At 42.2% G+C, this 18,287-nt stretch overlaps 1 protein-coding gene across 1 annotated transcript in view; it reads right to left on the bottom strand.

Moving 5' to 3' along the window:
- Positions 1-2,877: 2,877 nt before the first annotated feature.
- Positions 2,878-18,287, bottom strand: part of N4BP3 (NEDD4 binding protein 3) — a 48,989-nt gene continuing 33,579 nt past the window's right edge. Inside the window, exons 2-5 of the mRNA XM_040406882.1 lie at positions 9,834-10,268; positions 8,463-9,032; positions 6,993-7,253; positions 2,878-4,816 (exon numbers count right to left, since the gene is read on the bottom strand). Coding sequence (XP_040262816.1) covers positions 4,226-4,816; positions 6,993-7,253; positions 8,463-9,032; positions 9,834-10,241 — 1,830 coding nt within the window. The 5' untranslated portion in view covers positions 10,242-10,268 and the 3' untranslated portion in view covers positions 2,878-4,225. The remainder of the gene's footprint in view (positions 4,817-6,992; positions 7,254-8,462; positions 9,033-9,833; positions 10,269-18,287) is intronic.

The raw sequence follows: 18,287 nt of genomic DNA, 5'->3' as shown, positions 1-18,287 counted from the left end.
TGTCCATCCCTTGTAAAGATTAGACATTAACTACCTCCCCTTAACCATATATTATTGTACTCCAGGGCACTTCCTCATTCAATCCTCTTTTTATTTTCATTTTACCATTATATTGCGGGGCAACCCAAAGTTGAATGAACCTCTCCTCTGTCTGGGTGCCGGGGCCTAAAAATATCTGACAGTGGCCTGTTCCAGTGTTGGGTGACGTGAAGCCTGATTCTCTGCTATGACATGAAGCCTGAATCTCTGCTATGGGACCTCTCTCCTCTGTCTGGGTGCCGGGGCCTAAAAATATCTGACAATGGCCTGTTCCAGTGGTGGGTGACGTGAAGCCTGATTCTCTGCTATGACATGAAGCCTGATTCTCTGCTATGGGACCTCTCTCCTCTGTCTGGGTGCCGGGGCCTAAAAATATCTGACAATGGCCTGTTCCAGTGGTGGGTGACGTGAAGCCTGATTCTCTGCTATGACATGAAGCCTGATTCTCTGCTATGGGACCTCTCTCCAATTGATATTGGTTAATTTTTATTTATTTTATTTAAATAAATTTCCCTATCCACATTTGTTTGCAGGGGATTTACCTACATTTTGCTGCCTTTTGCAGCCCTCTAGCCCTTTCCTGGGCTGTTTTACAGCCTTTTTAGTGCCGAAAGGTTCGGGTCCCCATTGACTTCAATGGGGTTCGGGTTCCGGGCGAAGTTCGGGTCGAGTTCGGATCCCGAACATTTCCGGGAAGTTCAGCCGAACTTCTCGAACCCGAACATCCAGGTGTTCGCTCAACTCTACCTAAGACAATTAAGTAATGTCATAGCCAGACCCTTATTTCTGATATTTAAGGACTCTATACTGACAGGGAGTGTTCAACAGGATTGGCACATAGCAAAAATTGTTGTCACTATTCAAAAAGGGTCCAAAAACAGAGCCGGAAACTATAGGCCAGTAAGTTTAACATCTGTCGTGGGTAAACTGTTTGAAGGTTTTCTAAGAGATGCTATCTAGGAGTAACTCAATGAAAATAAGCAAATAATGCCATATCAGCATGGCTTCATGAGGGATCGGTCATGTCAAACTAATTTAATCAGTTTCTATGAGGAGGTAAGTTCTAGACTTGACAGTGGGAATCAATGGATGTCGTATATCTGGACTTCTCCAAAGCATTTGACACTGTACCACATAAAAGGTTAGTATATAAAATGAGAATGCTCGGACTGGGACAAAATGTCTGTAAGTGGGTAAGTAACTGGCTCAATGATAGGAAACAGAGGGTGGTTATTAATGGTACACACTCAGATTGGGTCACTGTCACTGGTGGGGTACCACAGAGGTCAGTATTGGGCCCTATTCTCTTCAATATATTTATTAATGATCTTGTAGAAGGCTTGCACAGTAAAATATACATTTTTGCAGATGACACTAAACTGTGTAAAGTAATTGACACGGAAGAGGACAATATACTACTACAGAGGGATCTGGATAGATTGCAGGCTTGGGCAGAGAAGTGGCAGATGAGGTTTAAAGGAAACCTGTCACCTGGATTTAGTGCATAGAGCTGGGGACACGGGCTGCTAGATGGCCACTAGCTCATCTGCAATACCCAGTCCCCACAGCTCTCTGCGCTTTTATTGATCCATATGCAAATGACCTGATATGAGTCCTGTATCCGGAGATGAGTCAAGCGGAAAGGAGCCCAGCACCGCGTCCTCCGAATCTCCTCCTGACGTCACAGAGCTGGAGCGCCGAAATCTCGCGATGCGCGAGCTAGCGCATGCGTAGTTCGTTCCCTGTGCGGATGCCAGTACAGGGAATGAACATGATGCAGACACTGCGCATGCGCTAGCTCGCACATCGCGAGATTTCGGCGCTCCAGCTGAATGCCTGATTGGAGTTGGGAAGGAATTTTTTTTCCCCTTAATTGGTGAAAATTTGCTTCTACCTCACAGTTTTTTTTTTTTTGCCTTCCTCTGGATCAACTTGCAAGATAACAGGCCGAACTGGATGGACAAATGTCTTTTTTCGGCCTTATCCACTATGTTACCATCAACTGCCTATGGTTCTTGTTGCCTATGCATTTCCTATCAGGATAACCCAGGAGACCAAAGTCAATATAAAGAAAAAAATAAATAAATAAGGTACTCCAGTGGAATAAGCAAGACCAGCAAGCCACCATCAGCATTAACCTGTTTAACAGTTTCAATAAAGACAGGGTAAATCCCCCCAAGGAAATAGATTTCTTAGGACTCATGCACACGACTGTATGGCTTTTTTAGTGTTTTTCGGGATGTTTTTAACGGATCAGTTATTCCGTTATTTGTTTCAGTAGTGTTTCCAGTTCCGTTCCGTTTTTCCATATGGCATATACTGTAATTACATAGAAAAAATTGGGCTGGGCATAAAATTTCCAATAGATGGTTCCGCAAAAATGAAACAGATACGGAGTACATTCCGTATGTGTTCCGTTTTTTTTTTTGCAGACCCAATGGAGCCACAGAACGTGATTTGCAGGCAATAATAGGACATGTTCTATCTTTGAACATAAAGGAAAAACGGAAATACGGAAACGGAATGCACACTGAGACACCTTAGTTTTTTTGCTGACCCATTGAAATCAATGGTTCAGTATAAGTAACGCATACTGAACTAAAAAAACGGCCAGTATACTGAACGCAAAAAACTTGTGTGCATGAACCCTTATTCTAAGAAAAATCACAATATTACAGCTTTTAATGTTACAAATAAAAAACATTTATTTTTCATATTCCAATTTGAAAAGTGTTAAAAAAATAGTCACAAAAATACAGAATAAAGCACACAATGTGTGACATTTTAAATTGTATAGGCAAAGCTTGTTGTAGCCATGGTCGCTAAAACATACAGTAACGGACATTACAGCACCTTGTTTCACTCACTGTTCAGGGAATTTTTATTTTTATTTTTTTTACTGGGTTCGCCACAGGTTTATATCATTCGGAGGTATGATATACTTACAGAATAAGAAATCTGATGCATTGTTTCTTATAACTCTGCACGGTTCTGTTCCTCTCTTGTTCGGAATGGAAAATGTATGAATAAATAGACAACTGGGTTTTACCATAATTTTGGCAATGGGGGCTTATTCAGTGACACTGTTCACAGTGTCAGACGGTGTAGGGGCACATCCTCTTGACAATGGGAGGAATAACTGAGGAGCGGCAAAACGTAGAGTTCACAGAAAAGCCACTAAAAATACAAGTAATTACTCACATAGTCATGTCAGAAGAGCTGACAGGTCATCTTTTCACCTGATACTATGGTATACTAGGTTAAGAGCCATGAAAAAAATAAATTAGTCACTTCAAACAATTCCTGTCTGTCACCTACTTCCCAAATTAATAGGCCATTTTCTTTGACTTGCCTTTATGTTTGGACAGATTCCTAACCACTGCTTGACTATAACATTACATGTGACTGGTCCCGAATAACCAGTTTTGGAATCTTAAGAAATACTGTAAGCAGACTCCTAAAAGGGTAGAGGAGCCACCTCCGTCAAACAAGCCAGCTGAACCTAGTCATTTCTGACTACTAAAGCTATGCTTCTTGTATTATTCACCATGACGATATTCAGCCAGACCAAGGAGTGTATTGGCCCAGTCCTCAAACTGCATCCAGTTATTAAATTGCTGTACATTGTATTCCAAGCTCCTACAAATATAGGTTTGTCTTCACAGCTCTAAAAAGAAATCAACATTTTCTCAAGCCTCAATAAACAAGTCACCTGAGGCAATAGATAAAGTGCTGCATTGTTCTCTAGGCATGGACTAATATCCTCCAGCCATAGTTGTGTCAATGTCAATTTTCAGTTCACAATGTGCACCAAGGATGTCTGATTTGTTCAGTCTCATATTTATTCACTAGCATTGAATAAGTAATTTCATATAGATATATATTGAAGAGTACATGAGTGGTTTTCCCTTATGTCCTACCAAACTGAAGATCTGATGGGTGATGCCAACATCTGTCAACTTGAGTCACAATGACTTAGCGCAATTTAAAATTTAATGGTCAAATAACAGTAACCTAGAGAGACTGATCTGGTTTATCCATACCTCAAAATACCATTCCACAGAAAGCAATAGACTCGGGGAAGAATCGTGGAAGTTCCCATTGTCTGAACTCATAAATAAACAGACCACCTGTTCCTGTGACCAGCGCTTACCTAACTTGCAGAAAGTACTGCCTACTTTATATTTCATGTTGTCTCAAATGATTCCACAGCGTCCATCCAAAGCGGGGGGTTACTAGGAGTCTGAACAGGAATTGGTCTAAATTCTTCCATCCAAAGCGGGGGGTTACTAGGAGAGTGAACTGGAGTTGGTCTAACTTCTTGAAGCTGTCTCTCAAGAGCTTGATTGCGATGATACATTTCTAGGTAGCTCGCCTGGATCTCCTTCTGGTACCTTAACACTTTATCTTTTTCCTCTTTCCAGATTTTCCTTTCATTCTCAAAATTCAGCATCTGTGCTTCATTCTGACGTCTCTCCAGCATCAATTCTGCTTTTAGCCTCTCTACATCTGAAGATTCTGAGCCATCTTTTTGACCCCACTTTGAGTCATCCATGCTAGACATAGTTCCTTGAGCACTTTTTTCTTTGGCAACCTCCAAAGCCTGAACACGAGCTTTTAAGTCTGTAGATTCTTTCTCCTTCTCTCTTGCTGAAGCTTTTGTTTCCCGAAGTCGAGTCTTCATCAAGAATATCTCCCCCATTTTCTGTGTAATCTCAGCTTGACAGTCTCTAAGCTGCTGTTTCAGTAAAGAAATCTCTCCAGCCTTCTGCGAAATCTACAAAATGAAATCAACAGATAAATGAATGAGAAACAGAATGATATTAAAGTATGGGTTTCAGAATATCTGCTTGTGTGCAACAATAGTATAGAGGAAGGAAATATATGCATTCACTAAAAGCTGTTGACTTAAAGGGGTTGTGCCAAGTTCGAAACTTATTTCCTATACACAAGACCGTATGAGGATGGAGGACAAGTATCTAATCATTGGGGATATGACCAATGTCCGGCTGTATGAATGGAGTGGCAGGCTGCATATGTCCACTGCCACTCAATTCCTCACCTACGATGCTTGTGGAGATAGTAGGGTACAGGTGTAGTACAACCTGTTGCTCCATTCGCAAAGGAACACGGGACTGCAGTACTTGTGAATGATGGGGTCTCAGCGGGTGGACTATCACTGATCAGATACTTATCCCCCACACTTACAATTGTAACTCCTTTTTCCTTTTTTTGAAAATCAATGTTAAGATCAGGCAATTTGAGAACATTTAGCAACATAATCAATTAGCAGATTCTGCATGCCTTTACGTTAAAATCCCTCGAGTGGCCGCCCTCACCTACTGAAGGAATCAGCTGCTGTCCAATGCTATGTAAAATCTGTATTCAGCTCCAAAAAGTACTAAATGTGGCTACTTGCTTTAGGGGACTGCCTTTCTTCAGCATGCCCCAACCTGTGACTTTCAGTTTTCCTGAAAAATGTTCCCTAGATTTTGGCAGTTGCAGATATTATTGGCGAAAAGCGGCACAAGAGATAACAATATTGGTGGAGGTTGACACTGATAGATATCACTATTCCCTTGGCCTCTGCATCAAGATTCAATAACAAGAGCTCGGCATCACAGAACTGGACTTTGCACTAAAAGGACTAATTGTCCCAGTAGCGACCCAGCCCTTCCCTAACAGCCCATTAAAAATTAACCTTTATTCCGTTCTATAAAACCATAGGGGGTCCAGCATCAGTGCCATTTAAAATTCTTCCATGTGGAAAAGAATATGCTGCCTAAAATTATATAATCACTAGCTAAAAGAAAAACTAGTCCAGACTGTTCTCCCATTCACATCAATGAGTGAATAGGCTCCAAGTTAGGTCATCATTTAAAAAAAGGGTGGACAACCAATTTAAGCTACTGCTCACGTTTTATGTGACACAGCCATAGTTTGTTTTTTTCATTGATGAGAGATCCCTCAAATCTCCCATGTGGAAAAAAAAATCCAACATGCCAGATTCTTCTTTCCCCGCCAATATCTGTAATTGGGGAAAAGTTGAGAGGCCACCATTATCTAGTCGGCTGATCTGACTTAAATTTATGTATTGTGTATGCCTGCCTTAAAGGAACATTTCAAATCAGAAAGGCTTAATTTTTTTAAATTAAATATTCATAGTTTTTGTCAGTTCTTTTTATTTTGGCAATACTATGCCACTGAAAATTAAATACAAAATATTGTCCTTCTATAGCACAGAGAGACAAATAGTGGGTGAATAATTGGGATAACAGTATGTCAGCTCTATTGTCTTCTTGATAGACCTAGATAAAGATGCCAGAGAAGAGCACTGCCCTTATCAGTGTAATGTGCGATACTCTAATTGTGTCACTACATGGGGGCTCTCTATGGTGACAGTGATGGTCTGAGAAAGTCCAAATAAAGGAGGGAGTTAATTGCCAAGACAGGAAGTAGAAAACATGGAGTGACTTAAAAATGATATCCAAAAAATAAAATAAAAAAATTCACCCAATTTTGTAAGAAAATATTCACATTAGAGGCTGTTACTATATGATGTTTATAGCAATCCCTAATCTAGAATAGTGAAACATTAAAGCAGTTCTTCAAGACCAGTAAGCCCTGTTTATATGGTTGGGCAGGGTTCAAAAAAATATAAAGTCTCACTTCTGCTCTGTTCCGGTCCCTGCTGGACCAGATGTGTGGTGTGCCATTATCAATCAATGACGTTTTTGGGAACTGCACGTGACACCAATGAGGATACTAATAGGCCGGCATTGGTAACGTACATGTAGACAGCACACTTCTGGTCCACTGGGGACTGCAAGAGGAGGACAAGGGAGCTGGGTGCTGGACCCAGAGCACCAGTGACACTTTTTTCCTAAACTTTTGCACCCTAACTGGATATATTAGCATTAACTATGTTAATTATTCACATTGAATTCTCCTACCTCCCATTTTGATTCTTCAAGTTTAGGACTAAGATTTTCAGTCTGGGTTGGCTGCTTTTGCCTTAGCTGCTCACACTCTGCTCTCGCGGAGTTGAGCTCCTCATGAAGGCGCTTTTTCTCCTGCTGAACCTTATAAAGCTGCAGTTGTAAGGCTCGTTGGCTGCGCAGGGCCTGATGGGAGATCTGCTGCAGCTTAGTTATGTACATCTGTTTTAATTCATCAAGTTCCTCCATCCAAAGACGACGCTTGTCTTCAAATACCTGCAGAGAAAAGGAGTTCAATAGCATCATGTCTTCCATTTAAACAAAAAGATACATACAATGAATTGACAGACAAACTGGGTCAAAACATATATGGCCAAGGCATGAGGGAGGGTGAAGGTGTCACTCTAGGTCAGTGGACAGATGGAGGGAACGAATAAATGAAAATACAGTCAGCTTAAGCTAATCCACATGGTGGGAAAGAAAGGAAAGACTGTGGTGGACATTTATTAACATAATATACGCCACAATAGTGGCATATGTAAGTTACAGATTTTGTTGCACACAATTTTTCCAGCAAGCCCGGCTCATTTATCATTTTCCATGCCAGTTTTTGATGTGGAAAATGGTTTAAATCTAAGCCAGCAAGGGAGCGGATGTAGATTCAAGTCTGTTTCATGGCCTGCTGGAGGAAGGGTAAAAGTTATGTGGAGCCTTGTGCCTCTGCACAACTTTGGCGTTTCCTCCAGCAGCGCAGAGGGACTTAAGACAGACATGGAAAACGCTGGTCATAATAAACGTCCCCCTGCGTCTTTGACTAATAGGTACAGGTCCCAAAGGTGGGACCTGAACCAATCGGCCATTTATGACATCCTGTGGACGGACGGACGGACGGAAATATCCCTTTAAGGTATGACAGTGAAGTATTTCATTGACACATGGCCACGATAAAGTCATTAAGATCACTCTATATACACTACAGGATGTACAGTTCAGGAGATCAACCACGAATGTAACTACCGGGATAGCAATCATAGCTACCTAAGGGGTCCCATTTTCAATTGAAGGGGTGTGTTATTTTTTTAATATGGTGCTTCATGATTATTACTACTGTTCACATTATTTCCTGCATTATTTCTGTAGTGAGGCATTATGTAAGCATCGTACCTGCATGTGACATCATTATGTTTTTTTCTTATACTATGATGTCACAGAGTACACAGGGAGCTTTCTTATGTGCATTGCTGTACTGTGACATCACTTTTTGTATAATTATTTGTGTAACTTTACTGAGTAGATTATTAATGTATTGTGACATCACTGTGCACATTATTCCACTATTGTGAAACCAGTGGGAAAAAAGTTATCTTTCCATATTCTGGGCTTGCAGCTGAAGGTGGTCCTGGTGAGTGGAGGCCTCATTTTTACCACCTGAGATCAACTGTATTGAACATGAAATGTTCTTCCTTGTGCAGCAAACTGACTTACCTGAGTAAAAGGATCATCTTTGTCACTTGGACTCCTTCTAAGCTGTCTTAGTTCCATACCCTTTTCATTTAGCCTTTCTTCTAGCTGACGGGCTACATCTTCTACAGATTGAGAGTACTCATATGGAGGAGGAGGTTCTCCAGAACAATGTAGACGACTCAAGGTTGCCATACTCTTGCAGGATAGTTTCTTCTCCTCGGATACCATGTCTCGCACCCCGCGGGATGCTCTGTCTAATGATCCCCCAATATGATTAATATGTCCAGTGGAGGCACTGATTTGACCACGAGCTACACTAAACCCAGGGCTATAAGTAGTAAAGCTGTTTATGGAATTTTGCCTGGAATCAGACAAGATCTCATTCTCCTCATTTTCACTCTCGTGCTGATTAATATGATGAATGTTGTTTGACTTTAGTGGCCCACGACGAGGAGGACTGTTCAGACTGCCTAATGTGTTCAGGCTGCCATTGCTTTTGGATAACTTATGTCCACCTGAGGAACATAAGCTCTGCATTGACATGAAGTTCTTAGCATTTGATGGCTTCAAAGCAGACTGCCCAAAACGTGTCTGTAAAAGAAATATATGAACTTCAGGTAAATGTCATAATGCAAGTCACAATGTATGACTATTTCCTACATGAGATAATTTGCACTGTAGTTTATGTCAACTGAAAAAATGCTCCTTATTAAACAGGGCCTAATCTGTGGTCCGATCTGCGCCATGACAAACTACAAATCTGCTCAGCCTCGGATTTCTGCCCAAAACTACATGACAAAGACATGTCGGATTTTCCGACGTGTATTTTGTCATGTGGCATACTCTAAGCCAGCCATCCTCAAACTGCGGCCCTCCAGCTGTTGCAAAACTACAACTCTCAGCATGCCCGACCAGTCTACAGGTAACAGCCTACAGCAGGGCATTGTGGGAGTTGTAGTTTTACAACAGCTGGAGGGCCGCAGTTTGAGGATGCCTGCTCTAATCCTTTCAATGGCAGATAATTGGAGAATGCAAGAGAACAACAAGAGAATAGCACACCTCCTGGTTGCTTGGGCATTTTGTCATGTCAGGAATTAAATGAGGGCAGCAATATATATTCATAAGGGGCTAAAATAGTTGGTATACAGAGAACTAACCATACAGTCCCCAAACCAAAATTTGAGGGTGCCGAATGGTACTTCTCCAGTTCTAAAAAGTCATCTGCTCTCCTGCAGTCAGTGTAGCCGAGCTCTCTAGTGGATTATGTGTGTATTGAAGCTATTTCAGTTGCTAATAATGTACCTGAAACTGCACTGGTGTAAACCCAACAGGGTCATTATATGATTTAATACAATAGACCAAATTATTCTCTATGAAATGAGAAGTAATTACCTTTTCAAAACGTCCCCTTTCTGGAAGAGAGCTTTTACTAAATTCTGTCCCCCGGCGCTCTTTGTGGTACAAAACTGGATAGTCATTCTCTCCTCCGTCCACGCTGTGTTCCCTGCGAAATACCAGCCCTGAGGAGAACTTCTTGCCGCCTTTACCATCTTTCTTTGTGATGCTCAAATAGCTAAGCAGTTCTTGTTGATTTAGACCCCTCTTGAAGATATTTCCAGGACTGTGTGAATCCGGGATAGGCTTGAAGTCCAAGTTAATGCCATCTGGTGAGAAGTCATTTTTCTCGATCAGGCTGCTCACGCTGCCCATGTTGCACCTGTATGAAGGGTCTGAGTGTAAAGATCGGAGATGATGCCTCCTAGAGTCACAGGACAGGCTGAACGTTTGTGCAGCTGCCATGGAGAATCAACAAATGTCTTGACAATTCTGAAAAAGAATTTCACGTTGTTAGCCAGAAGTTTCCAGTGTCATTTCTATATATAGCGGTAATTGTAGTGCCACTGGTTACTTAATATGACTGATCACTGAGGATCAAGCTGCTGAAAGTGCATACTACTGCATATAAATACTATTCTGTGCTGTAATAGAATAATACTAGGACTACTCCATGTATAGTCCTCTTGACATTGCTATGCTAATATCTCTAGTGAAGGCTGTGGGGGTTATTTATCAAGGCCTGTACATTGGTTTTCTGGCAGAAAAAGTCACACATTTTGACAGATGTCAATTTTCTAACTTTTTCAAATTTTACGGTGCTCTTACTGCTTTTGAAAAGTGGGTGGAAAATTCAGCGTTGTTAGTTTATCAAGTTGCAAACTTTTTAAAAAAAGGCACACAGTGAAAAATAGCCAACTAGAAGAACTTCACAAATAACTTTAATTATGATTCCATCACCTCGGTGGTTCCCATGGTGTAAGGGTGGTATTGGTCTAAACTCTAGTAACACCCTTTAGGGTCTAAATTTGCGGTGGAAAATTCTGCAGCAAAATCTACATGATTTACATGTGGATTTACCAAAGAGTTTACTCTGTACATTTCAAAAGGGGGAAATCCACAGCATAAACTGACATGCTACGGATGCGAAATTTGCACCGCAGATCAATTTGACGTTGCAATTTTATTTTTTTCGTAGCATGTGGATGAGCCGTCTTAAAAATCTAATCCACTTTTCAGGCATACATATACAGCTTGTGTGGACGTAGCTCATGCACATGACCAGTTTCTCTCCATGCCTCTGCACCGGAAAAATATAGAACATGTTCGGATGGATCACAGACTCATTCAAGTTAAATGGGTCTACATCCGTCTGCTGCAGCCACATGGATGGTGCCCATGCAATCCAAAGAACGGCCGGCACACGTTCGTGTACATGAGCCCTAAAGAGTGTGGGCCAGATCTTTTTAAAGGGAACCTGTCATCAACTTTATGCTGACCTCACGGAGGGCAGTATAAAATAGTGACAGACGCACTGATTCCAGCGGTGTGTCACTGATGAGCTAAAAGTAAGAGGTTGCCGAGAACCAGCATCATAACCATTACAGCCCAGGCCTTGAAAAGAGTCAGATCTACCTGAGAAGAGTCATGGTTATTCATAATCTCCTGCTCTCTCACCCATCTGCTGATAATTGGCAGTTCTCTCCTAGACAGAAAGAGAGAAAACTAGGTAGAAGACTGTCAGTCATCAGCAGGTGGGCAGGAGAGCAGGAATTCATGAATACCCATGACTCTTCTCAGGTGGCCGGGACTCTTTTCCAGGCCTAGTCTGCAATAATTGTGATGTTGGTTCTCGGCAACCACTTACTTTTAACTTATAAATGAAATCAACTCACCCGTCTCTACTTTATTCTGCCGTTAGTATGGGCAGCATAAAGTTGATGACAGGTTCCCTTTAAGGAGTCCTGCCTCCAGAGTGAACCATGGATGGTCTTCAAGCTCTGCAGCAAGCCACCTTCTATGTACTGGCACATACTGTTCATGCACCAGCAGCACTTTTACACAATGCTTCTCCTCCCAGATGTTTTCTTTCAATGTTATGTAATGTCTTCTAGAAGCACATGGATGTGCTGATTTAACCCAATTCTTGTAGAAACCTTTAATTTATGCCGTAGTAAGCAGATATTATACTATCATTAAAAAGGAGAGGCAACAGCCAGCTCTGATAGACTTGTAATGAAGCAGGACTGGATGTACGGTATGGTTACATAATGACTTCTTAATATGACAGTAACAAATTAGAGTAAATATATTATGTGTATCTTCATTAGTGTTGCATTTGAGAACACGTGCATAAGAGAATGTCCAGCATTAATCACAACACTGCTAAGATTACACATGTACTCCTCCTCATGTCTTATACCTGTGGTTGTTCGATCTGCACTGTAAAATGAAAAACGTTCTGCAACTTTCTAATGTACTTCCATTTCAAGATCTCTGTCTACTGGCAATGAATGATAAACTTGTTTACAGCCACCAGTACAGACCTAATTCTTTTCACAAATTCTGCCACAATTGTATCCAGTCTAGGCAATCCTCTGCGTGCTAAAACAGCCTAAACTTACTCATTGCGCTCGCAATGCCATTTTCTGTTCCGTTATAGGAACAGAAAAATGAAAATAAGGGCAGTGCCAGACTCATCATATGACTGACATGATTGGGGCCCAACAGACACCACTGACTATAATGGGGCACATTCGTTTTCAGGTAACCTGATGGAAACCCGATGTCGCAGATGTGAATCTTGCCTTGCACTGACACTGTAGCAAACTAAGGATCTATTGACACAGTAAACTGTCATCTGGCCATGGCACCCTCCAGCCCTGGCATCTGTTTAAAGGGATTCTAGAGGGTATTGTGAGCTGCTGAGAGGAGGCATTTCCCAGCTCGTGATCTCCGCTATGGGAGCCTGCAGAGCCAGTTCTGCCATATTCTGCATTACTGAGGCATTTGTCAAAAGAATCAGCATTAAGAGAAATGTCATAAATAAAAATAAGAATGTTCCTGGCACAGAAAAGGAACAAACAGGAGTTCTCATCCGGGGGTCTGATCTCTCAGACTCCCATCATTCCAGAGAATGAGGTGGTCGCAGTTCTCATGTTATGCTGCACCTCCTTCAAAGTTTTCCCTGCACAGTAGCAGTACTATAGCATGGCCCCATTCACATGAGGAAAAACAGTGAAGGGGATGCAGCACTGTGGCCTCTTCATTCAGGATCAGTGAGGGTCCCAGAGGTCAGATCCCACCAATCGTAAAGTGATGGCATACGCAATTGAATAAGTTTTATTGTTAATGATCTATTGGGGTCACAGAGGACATTGTCTCGGGTGGACACTAGTGGCATATCATGTCCCAAGATAACCCATTTAAAGATACATTCCCACATAATTTATTCTCTGACCTGTACACGATGTAAACAGTTAAGGTAATCTTCTCACCAGTGACCGTAGTTGTGAGTTATCGCCTCCCTTCTGATCCTCAGTTGTGTCACGTGACCAACACTCTGACTCTCCAAATAAGTATCTTATGTGTGGACAGGAAGCCAGTTTCTCTATGTATTCCTATGGAAGCTTTAAAGGGAACCTGTCATCAACTTTATGCTGACCGTATTGAGGGCAGTATAAAATAGTGACAGAAATGCTGATTTCAGCGGTGTCACTCATCAGCTAATAGTAAGTGGTTGCCGAGAACCAGCATCACAATCATTGCAGACTGGGCCTGGAAAAGAGTCCCGGCCACCTGAGAAGAGTCATGGTTATTCATGAATTCCTGCTCTTCTGCTGATGACTGACAGTCTTCTACCGAGTTGTCTCTCTTTCTGTCTAGGAGAGAACTGCCAATCATCAGCAGATGGGTGAGAGAGCAGGAGATTAGGAATAACCATGACTCTTCTCAGGTAGACTTGACTCTTTTCAAGCCCTGTGCTACAATGATTATGATGCTGGTTCTTTTAACTTATAAATGACAGACCTCTGAAATCATCTCACCTGTCTCTACTATATTCTGCTGTTAGTATGGGCAGCATAAAGTGATGGCGGTTTCCCTTTAATGTCAGTCTCATAGGAATGAAGTAACTGACTTCCTGTCCTGTTTCAGTTGGAAAGGCAGAAAGTTGGTCACATTACACAGCTAAGAATCAGAAGGGAGGTTATAATTCACAAATACAGGCACTGGTAGGAAACTTACCTTCACTCACTGGATCAACTTGCAGGATAACAGGCCGAACTGGATGGACAAAGGTCTTTTTTCGGCCTTATGTACTATGTTACTAGGTTACTACAATTTACATCAAGTACCTTTCTAACAGGTCAGAGAATAAACATTTTTGTAGGAGTGCTTCTTTAACCATAAATCCTATTGACTACAAATGTAACATTTACACTTTGAAGTGCAATACCCACAAAAAGGGTACCCCGAAACCCCTGACCATCTGCATAGCAGTAGATCAATGCATTATGAAGACGACATTCATTTGGTGGTGGAACAGTGAATGGTACTCTATGGTTAGCACCTCACAGTTGTTTCTCTTCTACACTAGACATGTCCAGAGATGGCTTCTTATTTTACAGACCACAAATGTTCACAAACCGCTACCCTGTTATACTGGACAATATAAAATTCCAATATGGAAAAACCTTCTCATGGAAGACAGAGACAATAATTAGGATTTCAAAATCTTCCTATGTTTTAAAGGTAGTGGATTTAATCTGCTTCCCACTAAAGATCTGAAATACTTTCAAGGGACAGCACTATTGGGCTGCAGTCCATAAGTAAGTTTGGTACATGGAGGAGAGAAAAGATTGAGCTACTATATTTTAGTCACATCCACCCTGGCACATAGAATTCTGTGACAGGAATCATACAGAACATTAAAGACGATGTGAATTATCCAAAAAGGTTGCTACAAGATTATTACAGGGAGACTGAGTCAGTGACAGCTGAAGGCCGCCCACAGGATTTCATGCAGAAAAGTGAGCACATGTTCTTATACAGACTCCCTGTACATACAAAATGTTCAAATCCATAGAGAAAGAAAAGAGGAGGCTAGAAAAGAAATCAACCCAAAGAGAAAATAGAGATATAACTATAAAAATTGTCCTTTAAACTAGAGACACAGTGTCCAAAGTGAACCAAAGTGTATAAGTATCCACATGACAGGTGATAAATGTAGGATTGGGAGGGAGGGAGGGAGGTGGTCCGACCACTGGGACTCCCAGCGAACGAGGTGCTGCTTCAGTCCCGCAGAAGTGAATAGAGCAGTGGACCATCATACACACGAACTCTATTCAGAGAGGGGAGTCAGGGTCCCCTAATGGTCAAACTCCCTGCAATCCAATATTTACCAGCTATCCTGTGGATATGTGATAAGCACTAGTCATAGGATAACCCCTTTAAGAGGAGTGTGACTAATCATTGCTCTAAAATTTTACACAAGTGGACACCATGGCCAATAAACAAGCAATACAGGTATATCCCAAAAATGTGACTATTTATACTGGATTTTTTGGACAGGTATCAGCTAAAAACAACTTTGCGCCAGCAGATGCCAAATCAGTTCCAACAAGACCCATCCTTCTTTCAACAGATTCCAGCCAGAAACAATTATCACCTATCCACTGTGACCCCTACTGATCGCCACATAGGGGGCCCATGTCAAACATGCAATTTTCTGCACTATTCAAAATAGTTGGTTTTGGCTATTTTTATTCAATGCCCTAGAGTCTGAGCATCAACAGGAAATAATAGGACAGGTTATATTTTTTTGACAGACTGGAACCACGGATCACGGACGGCAAACGGTGCACTATCCGCATTTTCAACGGCTCCATAGAAATGAATGGGTCCGCACCTGAAACGCTAAAATCGGTGGAAGGGACTCGGAAGCAAACAACGGTCGTGTGCATGAGGCCTTACACAAATTCTCAGCCGGAAGTGAGTCTTCTCACATTCAATGATGTACCGGGTCCCTTCTGCAGAGCGAAGCCGCTTCTTCCACTTCGCAGGGAGCCCGGTGACATCACCATCAGCCGCAGGCATTCTGCAGAGCGCTCGGAAACAGATTGCGCTAAGCCGCGATCCTCCGGTCCGGTGATGTCACCGGGCAGGGCGTGTTGTTCACAATTAAGGAGGCAAGGGAACTATGCTAATTAACATAGTAAACGCCTCCAATGCAGGCAAATGGGGAGGCAGGCTGGAGATAGAAGCAATACTTTGAGGACTGAGCCAGGAGGAGTTTAGGGGCGTTACTAAAGGGGGGGGGGGGGGGGAGTGCGGCAGGAGGCTGAATATGATTCAAGGGGGGCGGATGCATGGAGGACATGGCGATGTGCGGCAGGAGGCGGAATAACAATGAGGGGGCGGAGTCATGGCGGAGAGGAGAGTCACCTGAAAGCACGTGATGCCGCGCTGCGCTGGGACCCACAGTGCAGAGCGGCAGGAAGTTATACAAAAATAAACAGAGATGTAAACAGTGTGTGGGGGACCGTCGGAGCTGTGTAGAAATGGCGAAAATACCTTAAAACATATGGGGGGGGGATGGTACCCATCTACTAATTCATTCGGTGCCCAAATGATGGAAGGAATGGCGTGTCATGGGGCTGGATGTAAACCATTATAGTACACTGTAAGTAAAGCAAGACCAGATCTGTATTTGTCCCATTGTTGGCCTGGGTGAATACAACTGTAAAAAGGTTGGAGACTATACCTTTGGTGAATGGGTCCTTTTATTAACTACTAGTCTTTCGCAACTGTTTAGAGGCTTGGACAAAAAAAATTCTAATGGGTTAATGCTCCCAGACGCCTACTTCCCACAGCAGACTCTGCTTATCAGACATTCCTTTACTGATATGGGTCTATTTGATTAATAAACCAGGAGTCCAAACATTAAAGGGTAAGCTGCGGGTCAGTCCTGCTTGTGGCTGGAATGCGTTGGTTTTACCTCAATTGTCATAGACACAATAACTAGTCTTCAAGAGAGTCACAGAGCGAATTCCATGCGTTCCTAGCAGAACAATAATTAATTCACACTACAGGAGGCTCTAGCCTTCCGTATGTGCACGCTGGCTTTCCAAGAAGCAAAACCACCACTAAACATGCCCACCAAGCCAGTTTAGCATCTGCCACCAAGGATGGAGATTGACAAACGCATTACATTCAGCTCTGTTGGCAGGTCTAAAAAGCCTCTGATCCAAGAAACAGAAAATGATATGCATTTTATACACTTCTCTCTATACTGAAACTTTTTTTCATACAGAACTCCTGTGACATGATCAGATTTCATCGCATTGCCTAAGTAAAGAGACCATCGTCACATGCTAGTTTCTCAGACACTTAAACCAATTTCATAGCCAGTTAGTCTACTTGCACACTAGCGTTTTGGCTTTCCATTTGTGAGATCCGTTCAGGGCTCGCACAAGCGGTCCAAAACAGATCAGTTTTGCCCTAATGTGTTCTGAATGGAAAAGGATCCGCTCAGAATGCGAATCAGTTTCCCTCCGTTCCGTCTCCATTCCGCTTTGGAGGCGGACACCAGAACACTGCTTGCAGCGTTTTGGTGTCCGTTGGACGAAACTGAGCCAAACGGATCTGTCCTGGCACACAATGTAAGTCAATGGGGACGGATCTGTTTTCTATGACACAATCTGGCATGATAGAAAACTGATCCATCCTCCATTAACTTTCAATGGTGTTCAAAACAGATCCGTCTTGGCTATGTTACAGATAATACAAGCGGATCCGTTCTGAACAGATGCAGACGGTTGTATTATCTGAACGGACGGATGCGCCCAAAACGTGAGTGTGAAAGTAGCCTTAGCCTATCAGTAAGTTTTTTGGAATGTGAAAAAATAAAAAAAAAAATAAAAAGGAGTACACGCAAACACAGGGAGAACATACAAACCTCATACAGATGTTGCCCATGTTGAGGCTACATGGCAATCTTGACCATGACACCAGTCCCACAACCAGTGTAGTTATTGAATAGAATGGGGGTTGTAGCATGATTTGCAAGTTGCACAACCACAGAATCACAAAAATAAAATAAAAAAATTCTGGGGTCTCGGCAACTTGGGAGTCACAATGCAACCTTATTCAGTTCAATGGCTGCACTGTGACATGGTGATCCCTGGTTGCGGCGTAAAGCCATAACCCCGGCCAACTGCAACATCCAGACAGCATTACTTATTCTGTGTCCTCCCACTATTCCATACACTCCAGCACTATCAGATGATCAGCACTATCTTTATGAATACAATGCCTGTCAGCTGGGCGACAATAAAAAAAACTAAAAACTAACGGTGCTTTGATGCGGGCCAGTAGTGGGTATTATATAGCATTACTCAATTGTGCAAGAAAACAATATAGTGTCAATATTACTGAAGACATTGTTAAAGAACCCACCCTTTACTTCATTTTCTATATCATTTTTGTAAACTTTGGGTGATATTTTCACCA

The sequence above is a fragment of the Bufo bufo genome, chromosome 1 (assembly GCF_905171765.1).
Source record: "Bufo bufo chromosome 1, aBufBuf1.1, whole genome shotgun sequence".
NCBI classification, from domain to species: Eukaryota; Metazoa; Chordata; class Amphibia; order Anura; family Bufonidae; genus Bufo; species Bufo bufo.
The sequence above is the reverse complement of the archived record's forward strand: the minus strand, read 5'-3'. Positions and strand labels throughout refer to the sequence as shown.